At 60.5% G+C, this 14,470-nt stretch overlaps 4 protein-coding genes across 4 annotated transcripts; 3 read left to right on the forward strand and 1 right to left on the reverse strand.

Annotated features, from left to right (window-relative positions):
• The first annotated feature begins 5,346 nt into the window (after nucleotides 1-5,346).
• LOC113213277 (sodium/potassium-transporting ATPase subunit alpha-A) lies at nucleotides 5,347-5,805 on the forward strand. Its single transcript, XM_026432291.1, has one exon. The coding sequence runs from the start codon at nucleotides 5,347-5,349 to the stop codon at nucleotides 5,803-5,805; it is 459 nt and encodes a 152-aa protein (XP_026288076.1).
• A 36-nt stretch (nucleotides 5,806-5,841) lies between these two features.
• On the forward strand, nucleotides 5,842-10,478 carry LOC113213278 (sodium/potassium-transporting ATPase subunit alpha-1-like). The gene is made up of 10 exons (XM_052268355.1): nucleotides 5,842-6,380; nucleotides 6,456-6,762; nucleotides 6,826-7,236; nucleotides 7,339-7,699; nucleotides 7,941-8,158; nucleotides 8,235-8,351; nucleotides 8,461-8,661; nucleotides 8,751-9,080; nucleotides 9,287-9,457; nucleotides 10,091-10,478. The coding sequence occupies exons 1-10, from the start codon at nucleotides 5,842-5,844 to the stop codon at nucleotides 10,280-10,282; spliced, it is 2,847 nt and encodes a 948-aa protein (XP_052124315.1). The 3' UTR covers nucleotides 10,283-10,478.
• Nucleotides 10,479-10,613: 135 nt separating this feature from the next.
• LOC113213269 (venom allergen 3) lies at nucleotides 10,614-12,322 on the forward strand. The gene is made up of 4 exons (XM_026432281.2): nucleotides 10,614-10,974; nucleotides 11,395-11,476; nucleotides 11,572-11,713; nucleotides 11,929-12,322. The coding sequence occupies exons 1-4, from the start codon at nucleotides 10,711-10,713 to the stop codon at nucleotides 12,176-12,178; spliced, it is 738 nt and encodes a 245-aa protein (XP_026288066.1). The 5' UTR covers nucleotides 10,614-10,710; the 3' UTR covers nucleotides 12,179-12,322.
• LOC113213268 (venom allergen 3-like) lies at nucleotides 12,309-14,464 on the reverse strand. Its single transcript, XM_026432280.2, has 5 exons — nucleotides 14,257-14,464; nucleotides 13,551-13,718; nucleotides 13,360-13,441; nucleotides 12,947-13,097; nucleotides 12,309-12,880 (listed from the first exon to the last, which is right to left on the reverse strand). Exons 1-5 carry the CDS (start codon nucleotides 14,374-14,376, stop codon nucleotides 12,367-12,369), a joined length of 1,035 nt encoding a protein of 344 aa, XP_026288065.1. The 5' UTR covers nucleotides 14,377-14,464; the 3' UTR covers nucleotides 12,309-12,366.
• Nucleotides 14,465-14,470: the final 6 nt, after the last annotated feature.

Here is a 14,470-nt window from a genome sequence, read left to right on the forward strand (position 1 = left end):
CGTTTCGCAGGAAGGGTCGGCCTCCACTTCGTGACTTCGTGTCGCAGGAGGTAGGTAGTGTAGCAGGGCCGTCCTGCTGGGGTCTTTTGGTAAAACGCGTCCGGTCGAGTCGATACCTCCTGCCCCCTTTACTCCCCCCACCCACGCCCAACCCTTCCCGGCGACCCGTGCGCCGCCTTCTAGTGCGGCGAAGGTATTGATACGAGGGGCACCACTGAGGAGGACACACAAGGGCCGCGGCCACCGGGGAAGAGGGAAGGAAAAAGGGGTCGCCGAAAAAAGGGGGGCTCTATATTGCTGGTCGGGAAAGCTTGACAGGTAATCAATGTGTTTCGAAGAGTCGCGTCGCCATCATTTGGGGCAAACTGGACGGCCGGCCGGCCCAGTCTGGAGATACAGACCCGAGCGTGAGGGCTTTCGGCTTTGCTAGAGTCCAAAACCGACCGCGACCGGTCAATATTGATGGTCGTACGTCCGCAACGGAACAGGGCGGCGAGTGACTTTGGGTGTTTCCCGGGCACGCGTGAGTGGTGGGGGCGAGCGGAACGCGCGTGTGAGAGTAACAGGTGGTAGGCCAGGGCCCCGCACAGCCGAGAGGCGGGTTGCCTACCTACTGGTCCGCAGGGGCCCCGCCTCCGATAAGAGAGTGTGCGTGGGCGAGCGGGTAGGCCAGAACCCCACACGGCCGAGATGCGGGTTGCCTACCTACTCGTCCGCAGGGGCCCCGCGCCCCGCCTCCGAGAGGAGAGCAGTGCGCGGGCGGGGCCGGGCCGCTCCGAGGAGCAATTTGTAGCGAGGAGTCGGGCGACAGTGAGCAGCCCGCCCGCGGCCGCCTCACCAGAGGCAGCTCCCGGATGCCCCGCCCTGCCCCGCCCCGCCCGTCTCTCCCATGCCTTGTCAAGGTGAAGGTCGCACTCGCCGGGCGGCCGCGGGCGGGCCCCTACTTTTTGAGAGTCCCCCCACAACTGAGTCACCTCGCGGAGCGCGAAGGGGAATGAAAATGGATGGCGAGCGGAGAAAGAAAGAGAGAGAAAGAGATGGAAGAGGAACCGGCGGCGGCGAACATCGTAATGGCTAATGCACGACGGGGACCGGCCGGCGAGTGCGAGAGAGACGATAGTGGAAGGTACGCGCACATCAGCAGGACACGCCCGCCGTGTCAGTCAAACACGGAACATTTCTCTCCCATCGCGTCGCCGTCGCACCACAGCACCAAGAGAGGAGGCGCGCCGCTTTTTTTTAAATGAGAATATCGTTGCTCAATGCCATTACAACGATGTCGTCCCGCAGATTTGTCACTCCCATTTTACGAGTGTGTGGGGCTGACAAAAGAAATGAGTGATGACATAAGTTGTGAAACTAAAAATGTAAAAATATAGCCACGGTATTCTTGTTTTCAGACAGTTTTGTTTACAGTGCTGGTCGGCCCACCACGCCGCGAAAGGCCCGCTCCGCTCCGGCCGGCCCCGGCCCGCCCCGCCCCGCCATCCTCGACGGATCGGCCCGATCACGAGTTGCTGCAGGTCGCGGCGGCGCTCTGCGGGGAACGGGGCTCCGTGCTCGCTATGGATTACCCATCACCCCGGCCCAGCGACGGGTCTTTCCGGACTCTTTCACTTTATCTGCACGGAAAAAAAAGAATTAGCTAAATTAGCTAATGCATTCGCTAATATGGCCTTAGATGAGAATATTAGCTCTCCTAGCTAATTCTTAGCAAGGAGAGCTAATAAATTAGCCATAACAGTTGTGTACAAAATAAAGCAACTAGCTGTGAAAGCTAATATTTTAGCTTTCTTAGCTGGGAATTAGCTAGGAAAGCTAATATTCTTATCTAAGGCCATATTAGCGAATGCATTAGCTAATTTAGCTAATTCTTTTTTTTCCGTGTGATCGTTTACTGACAGGCGCATTTCCCCCGTTCGCGGCGGCGACTATTTGATGGCTTGTTTAAGGAAAGTAGTTTACGAGTCTTTCCACCACGGCGGGTGCAGCTGATGCCGCCGGGCGCTAATGGCTCCTAAAGCTACTATAACTGCTGCATCGGGGCAACTCGGCTGACTCGGCCGACTCGGCCAGTGATTGAATAAGGTCTCTGCAGCCTACCCACAGCAACACCGGCCGCGGGTCGTGGGCCGGCTCACAACTCGACTCATGCTGGCGCTAATGACCTACTTGTCCATTGCGTTACGCGACACCGAGAGACAACCTCTCCCTCCCCCCCCCTCTTTTTGGCTTGGACGAGCTTTACCAGGCATTCTCCTCATCCACCTGCTGGCTTCACTGCTTCGATGATTGTTTATTAAATTCTCTCATCCATTCATCATTGATGGACGCGTGACAGAAGACGGCGCTTTTCACCTTCAAATTACAAATATATACACATATCGATTCTTATCGCGTTTGGATAAGCATTTCTGATCAGAGGCCAGGCCTCAGGCCACAGACGTGACCGTGGTGGGCAGAGGCGCCTATTCGCGAAGTTCAGCGGGACTGCCGACTGATTCAGAAAGCGCGTTCAAGTGTGAGTGCGACGAGGGCGGAGTCCGCTGCTGCTGGGGGGTTCCCCGGCAGGCGTCTCTATCGCGGAGACCATGACCGTCCTGCGGGTCAGCGTTTAGTGCAGTCCGGCCGGCGCGGCCCAAAAGGGAGAGGACAGCCAGCCGCACTGCGGCACGCCCGACGTCACCCTACCTCCTTCCCCGCCTCGCCTCCCACCTTGTATCGCTTTTATCTTTTCCCTTCCTTCTGTGCCTGTCTCTTTCTCTCTCAGACGCCGGGAAGCTTCTCTAGGTCAGGGTTGGCCGTCGCACTTCCCCCACCACAACCACCACCAGCCTCAGGACCAGCTGCAGCTGAGGGACGGAGGCGGTACGAGCAAGTGAGAGAGGGAGAGGGGTGGGAGAGGGAGAAACATTCTCTGCAGCGGATGACGTCGGCGTGTACTGTACCTAAAAGCAGCACCATTCTAGGGATCCGTTTTGCTGTTTTGCCGCGCCCTGATAATTTCCCAGCAATCGCGGGTTGAATTTGCGATAAGGAGCAGGTGGCGGATACGCCCCGTTATCAGGGCTGAGTGCGTGCCGGGCGCGGGGCGGGCGTGACCCAGCCAGAAATTGACAGTCGACTCAACGTTGAATCGACGTCGAAGTCGGATGTTACGTTGAATTTTATTGGACCATACAATGGTCAGATCAAGGTTTTTCAACGTCGATGCATTTCCGGCAGGGTGAGAACGGCACCCTGGTCGCGGCCAGCTGCGTGGGCAGCTGCCAGCAGGTGCCACATCCGTTACGACCCTTACGGCCCAGCTGAAGCTGCGCCCAGCCGGCGGCATGGTGTACTCACGGTGAGGACGCTGGTGAGGTCGCTGGCGAACCTTTCGGTCCGGCCGGCGGTTGAGTCGGTCGTGAGCGTGCGGAGCGGGGACGAGCGGGTGCGTACACACACGTTCCAGCAACAGCAGCAGCGGACTGGACTGAGGGGACCGAGCGGCGCGGCACCGGGGCTGCTAGACTCGATGACTGTCCTCTCCCGCCCCACCCCGCCCCGCCCCTCCCGCTTCCCGCCAAACAGCTCGCGCGTTAAGCGCCACCTGGCGGCGGAGTGCGGGACTGGCACTGGCGGCGGCCTGGAGGGCGAACACGACGACGACGATGACGGTGACGGGAGGGACGACCGACGACGGCGCCGGAAGTTGCACTGCATTTCGGACGCAGAGGTCGTCTCGTTTAGTCGCATGCGTGCGCATCACGCCCAAATCCTTCCCCCATCTCGTTTAAGGGGGCCTGTTTGCGTAATTGGCCGAATGCAAGTGGTCGGGGACCCCTCCACGTTCTCATGCACACTCTAGTGCTCCTGCCGCTGCTGCAGCTACAACGGCGAGGAACCAACCTGAGAACTGCAAGAAAAATCCGAATTCGGAGTTATTGCCCCCTCGGAACTTGGAAAAATCACGAGAGAAATGCGGAGACACAGGCTAAGAATTATTTTCTGTCCCGCTGATTTTGTTGTGAAAACAGCAAAAGTTGTTTCTGTTTTGTCGCCCGTGTCTGTCGCTCGCTGCCGCTGCCCGAGCGCTTTGTGGGGAAGTCCCATTACAACTGGCCGGCAATAAGTGTCGCGACGGACACGTCACGCATGCATGATACACGAGGCTTCATGGACGCGCCGGACAAGGGGTGGTTTGTCGTCCCTGCGCGCGCGCACGCACACCCTGCTCGCACACACGGGCACACTGCTCGCACACACGGACACACACGCACACCTGTGCGGACTGGAAAGCCGTGCGGTATCGCCTCCCATCTTTCCGCAGCTTATCGGCGACTTTATATGGAGTACTAGTAGAGCACACCCGACCGTACCGCGCAGCAACACGCAGCAACTTTTGTAACCCCTACTAAACGCCATCAGCGCCAGCACCTCCACCACATCAAGGCAAATCCATATTTTGGTGCCACCGAAATACCACAAGTTACAACACTGCGACTACATTTTTTTCAGTTTACCTCGTACATACCAGTCAATAGTAGGGCGTTTTTCTTTTAAATTTGTTCCTTTTTGGAAACAACCACTACACTGCAGTGCACTCTGTATCAGCTCGCTTCGACGACTAGAGGTGCTCTCGAGTGCGCAGCGGTGCGCGGGGGTCCTGAGAGGAGGGGAGGGGGAGGGCAGGGCGGAGGGAGGAGCCATTGATTGTCCTCCCTCCTCGTCGTTCTGCTCGATCAACCTCAAGACCCTCCAGAGCAACCACGCCCAACTCCCACTCCTTGCCTCATTGTACTGTACAACTGACATAATATTCACACAGCGAAAAATAAATAATTGTAGTTGCACGGCTCGTCAGTTTCTCTCATATTCATTCGGCAAATTACAGGAGCTCGGCGCCTGCGAGACTCGGGGTAGGCCACCCCGCAAGACACGCATGCACCGAAGGAGAACTTTTGCCTACCCATCAGGCGCTATGAGACCTTTGTATGGGCATGGGCTGAACTTGGTACTTTCTGGTCACATCTTTTGTTCCAACAACAGAAAAAATATATTAGATGCAACGAAAGATGCACGTTACATCCATAAAATTTTGTTAAGCTGGAGACACAATTATTTTTTTTATTCGAATTTACGAAAATTTTGTTGAATTCTAATTTTTAATCTCGCCCTTTCGTCGGTCTTCACGCAGAAGCGAAAAGGCGCTCGCATTCTCGGCACTCACCCGCGCGGTTTTCGCGCTGCGATTGGCAACACTGCTTGGCTCGCGACTGTTAACGGCAAGTGCACAAGGCTAAGGGCGACCCTAACCTCTGCCGGCACGGTGCGCGGGTGCGCGGCCGTCCGTCCGCCCATAGGATGGCGACGTCGTCCAACAACACCGTGTTCCACTACGGCCATCGCGACCACACGCTCGAGGACCTGAAGCACGAGGAGGTGTACGACGACCACAGCATCCCGCTGACCGAGCTGTGCGCCCGCCTCGAGACGGACCTGGACGTGGGCCTGGACGAGGGCGAGGCGCGCCGACGGCTGCAGGAGAACGGCCCCAACGCCCTGCCGCGCATCCCGCCGAAGGCCTGGTGGCGCCTCCTGCTCAAGCACGTGTTCGGCGCCTTCTCGGTGCTGCTCTGGGTGGCCGCCGTGCTCTGCATCGTGTGCTACCTGGTCGAGGAGCACATGCATCCGGACGGCCCCAAGGACAACCTGTTCCTCGGCGTCCTCATCCTGATCATCATCGCCATCACCAGCGTGTTCGGCTACTTTCAGGCAAGTTCCGTCTATGAACAAGAAGTTGTTCCGCTGAATCGACGGTAGTATTTTGTATCTCAGAACGACGAACTTTTGTTGTCAATGTTCATTTGCCGTCGACTCGACGTGAAACGTGTGCAGGAGAAGAGAAGCGCGGACATCATAGCCGCCTTCCAGAAGATGTTGCGGCCGTCGTCGCGGGTGCTGCGCGGCGGCCGTGTGCGCAGCATGCCCTCCGAGGCGCTGGTCGTCGGGGACGTGGTGCACCTCGCCATGGGCGACTGCGTGCCGGCCGACATCCGCGTCGTGGAGAACACGGGCTGCAAGCTGGACTTCTCCACGCTGACCGGCGAGAGCGACCCCGTGGCCGTGACGACCGTGGCCACGGACAACGACCCGCACCGCTCGCTCAACATGGCCTTCTTCTCCAACACGGTGGTGGAGGGGCTGGCCAAGGGCGTGGTGATCCGCGCCGCGGCCGACTCCACGGTGGGGCGCATCGCCGAGCTCACGGCCAAGATCGAGCCGGGCGACACGGCGCTCGACAAGGACATCAACTCGTTCCTGCGCGGAGTGGCCTACGTCTCGCTCGTGGCCAACATCGTCATCTTTGTGACTGCCATGGCCCTCGGCTACACGTGGTGGGTGCTCAGCGCACGCCACTGCCACTGCGGCAGCGCAGGCTGAGATGCGTGCTGACACCCTTCGTGCCGCAGGCTGGACAGCACCATCTTCGTCCTGGGCATGCTGGTGGCCACGATCCCGGAGGGGCTGCCCCTCACCGTGTCCGTGTGCATGTCGCTGGCCGCCAAGCGGATGGCGGGCAGGAACTGCATGGTCAAGGACATGGAGGCCGTCGTCACGATGGGCTTCACGTCCGTCATCTGCTCCGACAAGACGGGCACGCTCACGCAGAACAAGATGACGGTGGTGCGGCTGTGGTGGGAGGGCCGCGGGATGCACGCCGCGGCCGCGGACCTGCCGGCGGCGGACAGCGACCCCGGCCTGGCCGCGCTCGTGCAGGTGGGTCCGTGACTGGTCCTAGGCGGGCACGGCGGCTGCTGTGACGGTGTCGGCGAACCGCAGGTGGCGGCGCTCTGCAACCGCGCCCAGCTGACGACGGGAGGCCCGGGGCCCAACGGCAGCAAGGCCGTCGGCGACGCCTCGGAGGTGGCCATCCTCAAGTTCACCGAGGCGCGCTTCGGGGGCGTCTACGAGACGAGGCAGCGCTACGCCAAGGTGTACGAGGAGCCCTTCAACTCCTCCAAGAAGTACCAGCTGTCGGTGCACGAGCTGCCCGGCGGGCGCCACCTGGTGGCCGTCAAGGGCGCCCCGGAGCGCGTCCTGGAGATGTGCGACCGCGTACGCGTCAGGGGCAAGGAGGAGGCCCAAACTATCACCCCCGAGCTCGCCGCCGAGGTGCACGACGCGTGCGAGAGCATGGCCGAACAGGGCCAGCGGGTCCTCGCCTTCGCCAGGTCCACTACCGACGACAAGGTAGGTACGCCGCATATCTGAGCTCATCTTGGCCAAAGAAAGCTGATTGATATTCAGCGGCTGTGACCGGTCGGTTGATCCAAATGCAACCGTTGCGTGCAGGCGTTCCCAAAGGGCTTCAAGTTCACGGCCAAGAACGTCCCCCGGAAGAACCTGGCGTTCGTCGGCCTCATGGCCTTGGAGGACCCACCGCGCGAGACCGTCCCTGACGCCGTGGCCAAGTGCAGGCGCGCCGGGATCAAGGTCGTCATGATCACCGGCGACCACCCCACCACGGCCAAGTCCATCGCCAAGGAGGTGAGGCGGGGGGCGGGGCGGGCGGCAGCCGTAGGGTGTAGCAACCGCGGGGGCGCGGTGTGCTGTACAGGACGCACCTGCACGAGCAATTTTACAGCACATCTCTCTGACCGAACGGCCCGATCGAGTAGGCAGCTCGCACGCACGCCTGGTTTGTCGAATGGATGTACCACCTAGTACTTAAAAATTGTGTTGGAAAGGCACAGTTAGTTAGCAACGCATGCATGCGCGTGCGCGTTACCGGCGAAGCTCCGCGCCTCTCTCGCACAACCCTAGCTTCGCCGCTGGCGCGTGTTAACGTGGCCCGCATGCCGGCGCCATAATCCTCAACCTTGGGGTGCGCGCTGGGCCGGGAACTCCGTCGGTGCGCCACGCGTCGTCGGGCTCGGGTTCGAATCCTTCCTGAGGCGAGGTGTCCGTTTGTCGTCCCCGTGCGCCCCCGGGCGCGGGCCAGGTAGGCATCTTCTCGCCCGACCAGAAGATCGCGTCCGACGTGGCCCGCGCCAAGAAGGTGCCCGTGGCCGAGGTCCGCGCCGAGGAGGCTGCCTGCCTCCTGATGACCGGCCCGGAGATCGTCGACTACACGAAGGAAATGCTCGCCGCGCTTCTAAATCGCTTCCCTGAGGTGCGTGGGGGCGAGGATCAACATCCCCTACCATAAAGATTCCGACTATGGATTCTCCCTTATGCAAATCATACAGATTGTCTTCGCTAGGACGTCACCCACGCAGAAGCTCCTGATCGTCGAGAGCTTCCAGAGCCTCGGACACATTGTGGCGGTGACTGGGGACGGCGTCAATGACTCACCGGCCCTGAAGGTGAGCTCCTCGAACTCCCAGGTGCTCTCCGCTGGGATACGAGGGGAGAGAGGAAGGAGGCCAAGGAGGTCGGAAGGGGAGGAACTGAACTGAAACAATTGTCCGGCAGAAGGCGGACGTCGGTGTCGCCATGGGCATCACGGGCACGGACGTCTCGAAGGACGCCGCCGACATGATCCTGCTCGATGACAACTTCTCCTCCATCGTGGCGGCCGTGGAGCAGGGGCGGGTCGTGTCGGACAACCTGCAGAAGTCCATCGCATACGTGCTCACCTCCAACGCCCCCGAGATCGTCCCATTCATCCTGCAAGCAAGTACTGGGGCGCGCAGCGGAACCGGTCCTGAGGGGAAATAGAGGGAGGGAGAGGTGCTCGGCTTACAACCCCCGCTCGATCGCAGGTGGTGCTCGCCATCCCGCTTCCGCTGAGCATCGCTCTGGTGCTCATCATCGACGCCGTCACGGACCTCTGGCCCTCCATCTCACTGGCCTACGAGCAGCCCGAGGAGAACGTGATGCGTCGCGAGCCCCGGGACCCGTACACGCACCGCCTGGTGAGCGGGCGCCTGCTCGCCGCCGCCTACCTGCAGGTGGGCGGGGTGCAGGCCGCCGCCGCGCTCGTCTCCTACTACACCGTGTTCATCGACAGCGGCTTCAGCCCCGCCTCGCTCATACACGCCGGCCCCGACTGGGACGACCCCAGCGTCATCATCAAGGACGCGTTCGGGAGGGTAAGGGACGCAGGACCAACGCGCTGCTTGTCGTCCGGAGGGCAAGTCCGGGTCAATCGAGGGGTACTTTCAAAAAATCAGTGTACCCCCTCCAAAATAAGAAAAAATCAAAAAATTAAAAAAAAACAGAAAAAATAACAGAATAATCAACTGTAAATTAAAGCACTGGGTTTAATTTACAGTGAAGTACCCCTCTCGTTCTCCAGGAGTGGACGGAGGAGCACCGCCGGGTGCTGCACCAGATGGCGCAGACGGCCACGTTCCTGGCCATCGTCTGGACGCAGATCGCCGACCTGCTCATGTGCCGCTGCCGGCGGGACTCGCTCCTGTCCAGGGGCTTCACCAACTGGCAGCTCAACTCGGCGATCGCGTCGCAGGTCAGGAAAAGAAGCTATTATAGCGAGACGTCGCCGTTGTTGTCATCATCTCTGTGAAATGGAGTGTGTTGCGGCGCATGCGGCTTGCATGCCCGGTGATAAAGAGGGCATACCAGGGCGTGCCGTGGCAGTGGGGAATGGGGGCCGGCCGCAGCGCAGAGGGGGTGATAGAGGGGGTCAGCACGTCGGGACGTCCGCGGCAGGGGTGGCCGGGAGGGGAAAGTTATGATGGCGTCGAATGGAATTATACTTCGCGTTGGGTGCTATACAAGGACACCTTCAAAAACGACCCCTTTGCGTTTGAGTTTCGTATTACAGTGACGCAATGAGCTCGATCACGCAGAAAGCAGTTCGGCAATGGTTTGGAAAGGTACTCATGTACTTAATGCAAACCGGTAACAGGCGGGACACCATCTGGTATACCACCGATAATATTTGCACAGCAATACATGGATGAGTTTCCGTCCACGTCGGTATGTTTGATTCTAAGTTTGTTTGAAACCAAGGTCACCGAGGTCGAGCCAAACCAACCGTGATTCGTGTTTGTCGAGTTTGTTTTTCTTTTTTTATCGGAATCTTTTCCTTTACCCTCCTCTCCTCTCACCCTACCCCTCTGGCATGCTCCGCCGCCAGATCGCTCTGATGTGCATCGTGATCTACGTGGAGGACGTCGGCTACTTCCTGCGCGTGCAGCCGCTGCCGCTGGTGTACTGGGTACCCGCCCTAGTCTTCAGCCTGCTCATGCTGGGCACGGACGAGCTGCGTCGCCGGCACATTCGGCGCCACCCGGGCGGCTGGGTGCAGAAGTACACGTACTACGACTAGCGCCGCTAGCGCACGGCATCGCCCTTGGAGCCCCGGGGCGGCAGCATCACCACCGTGGCTGAGCACACGTCTGGCGCAGCAGCCCAAGATAACAGACTCCGCTGCGGCGAAAAGCCAAACGCTTTTGTTCCGGATAAAGGCACCTGCTGTACTGATGAATTGGACGCGGCTCGACAACGCAGCAGTAGGGAGAAATAATAAAAGTGTCACAAACACACGACGTCATGACTCTGTGTACAGTGCAGGGGGACGCCTTTCTTAGGTCTCGAGCGGGGGAGGGAGAGAGGGGAAAGCGCAGGCCGCGGCAAAGCCTGCAGACGCACCTGTGCAAACGCCAGCGCAACGCGCTGCAGGGCGCGCACTTCTCATTATAAAATAGCAGACGGTCGGCGGCGGAGTCGTCAGTGTTCACTGTCACAGCCCTCAAGATGTTCAAGCTCCTCCTGGTCGTCGGGCTCGCCGCCCTGGCCTCGGCCGCCGACTACTGCAGCGTGTGCAAGGACCACACCCTCTGCAAGTACACCACCACCGCCGCCGGCAGCGCCTGCAAGAACTACAAGTCCGCCGCGCTCACCTCCACCGACAAGGCCGCCGTCCTCAAGGCCCACAACGAGCTCAGGAACAAGGTCGCCCTCGGCAAGGAGACCCGCGGCACCAAGAGGCAGCCCGCCGCCGCCAACATGAGGAAGATGGTGAGTGTCTGGAGACGGACGAGAAGCAGTCGCAACCATCCTCTAACTAGAATAACGTGGTTGAATCAAAACCACAACTGGTGGGCGCGACATTATTTGTTCGGTTTTAAATTATTGTAGTCTCAGAAACACATTACCGAATTTTGTCAAATAATGGTTGTTGTTTGATGTCTCCTCGTTTTTCCAAAAGTCGCTTCTCATGAGCAAAGATCGATTTTAGCCAGTCATACGCGAGTTTCGGCGACACGACGAGCGTGTCGCCTGTTTCGAACGCTAAGTGCCACCGCGTGGTCACGCGCCCGCGCCCATAACTGGGGTAGGGATGGGCGGAAAATAGTCTTCATATTTTCCGAATAAAACGGTAAATGGTGGTTTTACAATGGCCGGGACCTAAAATGCTTGTCTCATCTCATCGAGCAGGTCTGGGACAACGAGCTGGCTACCATCGCCCAGCGTTGGGCCAACCAGTGCAACTTCGCCCACGACTCTTGCAGGAACACCCGTAAGTAGTCGTTGGCCGTAGGGAAAGAGCTTCTCCATGCAAGTTATTGAGGTTCTTCTGGACCACTAAACTAACCCTCGCCATCGCCTCCCCAGTGGACAAGGAGTACAGCGGCCAGAACATCTTCTGGGAAGCCTCCTCCGCCACCCTCGCCGCCCCCAACTGGGCCAAGGCCGTCCAGGACTGGTACGACGAGGTCGACGACCGCGACGGCTCCCTCAACACCGTCAACTTCAGGTGAGTCCCCCTCCCCCTCCCCCCTCCCTTTCTTGCAACCCTGCCGAGCCGAACCGTCGCGTCCCAGCAGCGGAGCGCGCCGGAAGCGTAGGCAACGCTCTGACCAGCGCGCAGCCGCGCTCTCGAGTTGCCTACGCGCCCGGCGGCTCCGCACCCAGCTGGATGGTCCCCCCGCGTGGCCTGTGCCCGGCTGACCCAACCCGTCCCGTCCACAGGAGCACCTCCGGCGCAGTCACCGGCCACTACACCCAGGTCGCCTGGGCCAAGACCTACAAGGTGGGCTGCGGCTACGCCGACTACTCCACCGTGCAGAGCGGCCGCAACTGGAACGCGCGCATCGTCGTCTGCAACTACAAGCCCGGCGGCAACTTCATCGGCCAGACCATGTACGAGGCCGGCACCCCCGCCTCCAAGTGCCCCTCCGGCACCAAGAAGGACTCCACCTACACCGGCCTGTGCGCCTAAGTCCGCCGCCGCACCAAGACGCCCGTCGTGGCGCTCTGACTCAGCCCACATGACCACAATCGTTTTCGATACCAAAAGACCAAAACCAAAAACACATAATCAGAGCGTGAATCATGCAATAAAATGGATGTCACGCAATCAAAACGAATCGTGTTATTGCTTTCCCCCTAAATAACGGCCGGTTCTTGTCACGGGGTGACCGAGCAGAGGGCCGGGTACAGGAGCCCGTCCACGTCCGCGTCGTCATCCGTACTACTACTGCGCCCAGAGGCGGGGGCGGGGGCGAGGCGACCCTTCAGGACCGCCCGACCCGCGGCGCTCCTGGTCGGCCCCCGGGCCGCCCGGCCCGCGTCCTGGTCGTCCAGCGTCGACACCCACGAGTCCGGGTCCCAGGCCGGGTCCGGCTCCGAGGGCGGCGCCGCGCCCACCTGCACTACGGGCTGCACGACGGCGGGCAGGGCCGGGGGCGCGGCGGGCGGCGGCAGGGCGAGCGAGGTCACCTCGCACTGCGACAGCGGCGGGCCCGGTGCGTACAGCGGCACGCCCAGCTCGTTGCCGGCCTCCTTGTAGTTGCACACGACGAGGCGCGCCAGCACGGGGATCTGGCCGGGGCTCTGCGCCGCGAAGTCCGCGAAGCCGCAGCCCACGCGGGTGGTGCGCGCCCAGGTCAGCAGGGTGTAGTGCCAGGCGGGGCCGTTGTACCTGCGGACCGAATGCGTTGCCGGACATGTTCACGGAGCCACAGCACGACAGCTTCGGCGAACTCACGCGTAGGGCTGCCCCGCGGTCCGGCCGTCGAAGTCAGCCACCTCGGAGTACCACGTGGCCACCGCGCCGGCCACGCTCACGTTGGATGGCTGCGGGGCGTTCGGCGCCACCATCTGCATGTAGATGTTCTGCGCCACGCGCGAGCCGTCCGCTGCGGGCAGGCGGGTGGGGTTAAAGGCGGGGTCGCCGCGGGCCTTCCGGCCAGACAACAAGTTTGGATTGTCCTTTTTAACAGTACACCTAATCAGTTTCGTTGTCAGACCGAAACCTTTAGACACTGCACCAGAACCCCTGGTGACCACGCCTGACTTTGGATAGTATTTTTTTTGTCAAATTTGTACAAACTTTTGGGCGTACGGCCCGAACTTTTCCCTCCGTGTGGGTGAGCGGCCCTGCGCCATGGGGCTACTCACCGCTAGTGCGGCACGAGTCCTGAGCGAAGACGCACTGCGACGCCCAACGGCGGGCTATCGCGGCTAGCTCGTCGTCCCAGACCTACCAAAAAAGGGCACCGAAAAAGAAAGTTGTTATAATTTGTTTCCAAATACGAAAGTTGTTGCGATGCACGCTGCTGCCGGCTGTCCGGGCTTCTTGCAGCCCGTACTAGCTTGCGCATGTTGGCGGCCGAGGGCTGCGGCTGGGCGTAGCGGCCGCGGAACTCCTCGCCGGCGGCCACCCGGTTGCGGAGGATGTTGTGCGCGTGGACGGCCGACTTGCGCTCCGCCCAGGTGAGGTCGCGGCTGTAGAAACTGCGGCACCGGTTCGCTGGCTCCTGGAAAGGGGAAGACCGGCGGCCGGGTCAGTGAGTGTGGGGTGGGGATGGGGGTGGGCGCTTTGATTTGGGGGCAGGGTGGGACAGGAATCGCCCACAAAGTACGTCTGTTTTTCTCGGATTCACTCGTCAAAGTTGACTGAAGCTCGGCGCCTGCAAGAGACTATAGGGCTTAGCGCCTGCGAGGCTCGGGGTAGGCTACGCTGCAGTACACGCATGCCCTGAATGCAAGATGTTGCCTATCTACCAGGCGCTATGGCAGCTTCAATCGGCTGAACTGCTGAACTTGTTCGCAGTTTAGAAACGGCGAACATTGGCGGATGTACAGGTAGTTCTACAGACCCCTTTCTTTATTTTGCTTATACTGTACCGGATGCAAATGTGCGGCCGGGTAGCATACTCACAAGGGGCCATTGTGAGCGACGGTGGGCAAGCCCGCCCGCACGCATGCATGCGGTAAAGTATGAGCAAAATAAAGGAAGAGGTCTGTGGACCATCCTGTATGTCCTGCATGATCCCCTGAGCTACACGGGCATACCCTGAACTGGCACATGGTGTGGTCCGGACACAGGCTGCAGTAGCCGCTGTCCTCCAGCGCGGTCACCGAGGCGGCCATGAGCCCCGCCAGGGAGCCCACGACCAAAGCGGTCCACGCCATGCTCCTCCTAGCGACCCACGGCCTCCATGGCGCTGGTGCGGGTGCGCCCGGTGCTGCGCCCGGTGCCCGCTCCCCGCGGCTCGGCCACTGGCAC

The sequence above is a fragment of the Frankliniella occidentalis genome, unplaced genomic scaffold (genome assembly GCF_000697945.3).
Source record: "Frankliniella occidentalis isolate FOCC.00 unplaced genomic scaffold, Focc_3.1 Scaffold67, whole genome shotgun sequence".
NCBI lineage: Eukaryota > Metazoa > Arthropoda > Insecta > Thysanoptera > Thripidae > Frankliniella > Frankliniella occidentalis.

What these genes read in the sequence shown, in the direction of transcription:
- LOC113213277 (XM_026432291.1), top strand. Translation starts at nt 5,347, where the DNA reads ATGGCGACGTCGTCCAACAACACCGTGTTCCACTACGGCCATCGCGAC.
- LOC113213278 (XM_052268355.1), top strand. Translation starts at nt 5,842, where the DNA reads ATGTTCATTTGCCGTCGACTCGACGTGAAACGTGTGCAGGAGAAGAGA. An exon ending in ATGACTCACCGGCCCTGAAG is followed by an intron (nt 8,352 to 8,460) that starts GTGAGCTCCTCG and finishes ATTGTCCGGCAG; the next exon opens with AAGGCGGACGTCGGTGTCGC. An exon ending in TCAAGGACGCGTTCGGGAGG is followed by an intron (nt 9,081 to 9,286) that starts GTAAGGGACGCA and finishes CTCGTTCTCCAG; the next exon opens with GAGTGGACGGAGGAGCACCG.
- LOC113213269 (XM_026432281.2), top strand. Translation starts at nt 10,711, where the DNA reads ATGTTCAAGCTCCTCCTGGTCGTCGGGCTCGCCGCCCTGGCCTCGGCC. An exon ending in CGACTCTTGCAGGAACACCC is followed by an intron (nt 11,477 to 11,571) that starts GTAAGTAGTCGT and finishes TCGCCTCCCCAG; the next exon opens with TGGACAAGGAGTACAGCGGC. An exon ending in CTCAACACCGTCAACTTCAG is followed by an intron (nt 11,714 to 11,928) that starts GTGAGTCCCCCT and finishes TCCCGTCCACAG; the next exon opens with GAGCACCTCCGGCGCAGTCA.
- LOC113213268 (XM_026432280.2), bottom strand. Translation starts at nt 14,376, where the DNA reads ATGGCGTGGACCGCTTTGGTCGTGGGCTCCCTGGCGGGGCTCATGGCC. An exon ending in ACACCATGTGCCAGTTCAGG is followed by an intron (nt 13,719 to 14,256) that starts GTATGCCCGTGT and finishes TCCCCTTTCCAG; the next exon opens with GAGCCAGCGAACCGGTGCCG. An exon ending in CCGCCAACATGCGCAAGCTA is followed by an intron (nt 13,442 to 13,550) that starts GTACGGGCTGCA and finishes CTTTTTTGGTAG; the next exon opens with GTCTGGGACGACGAGCTAGC.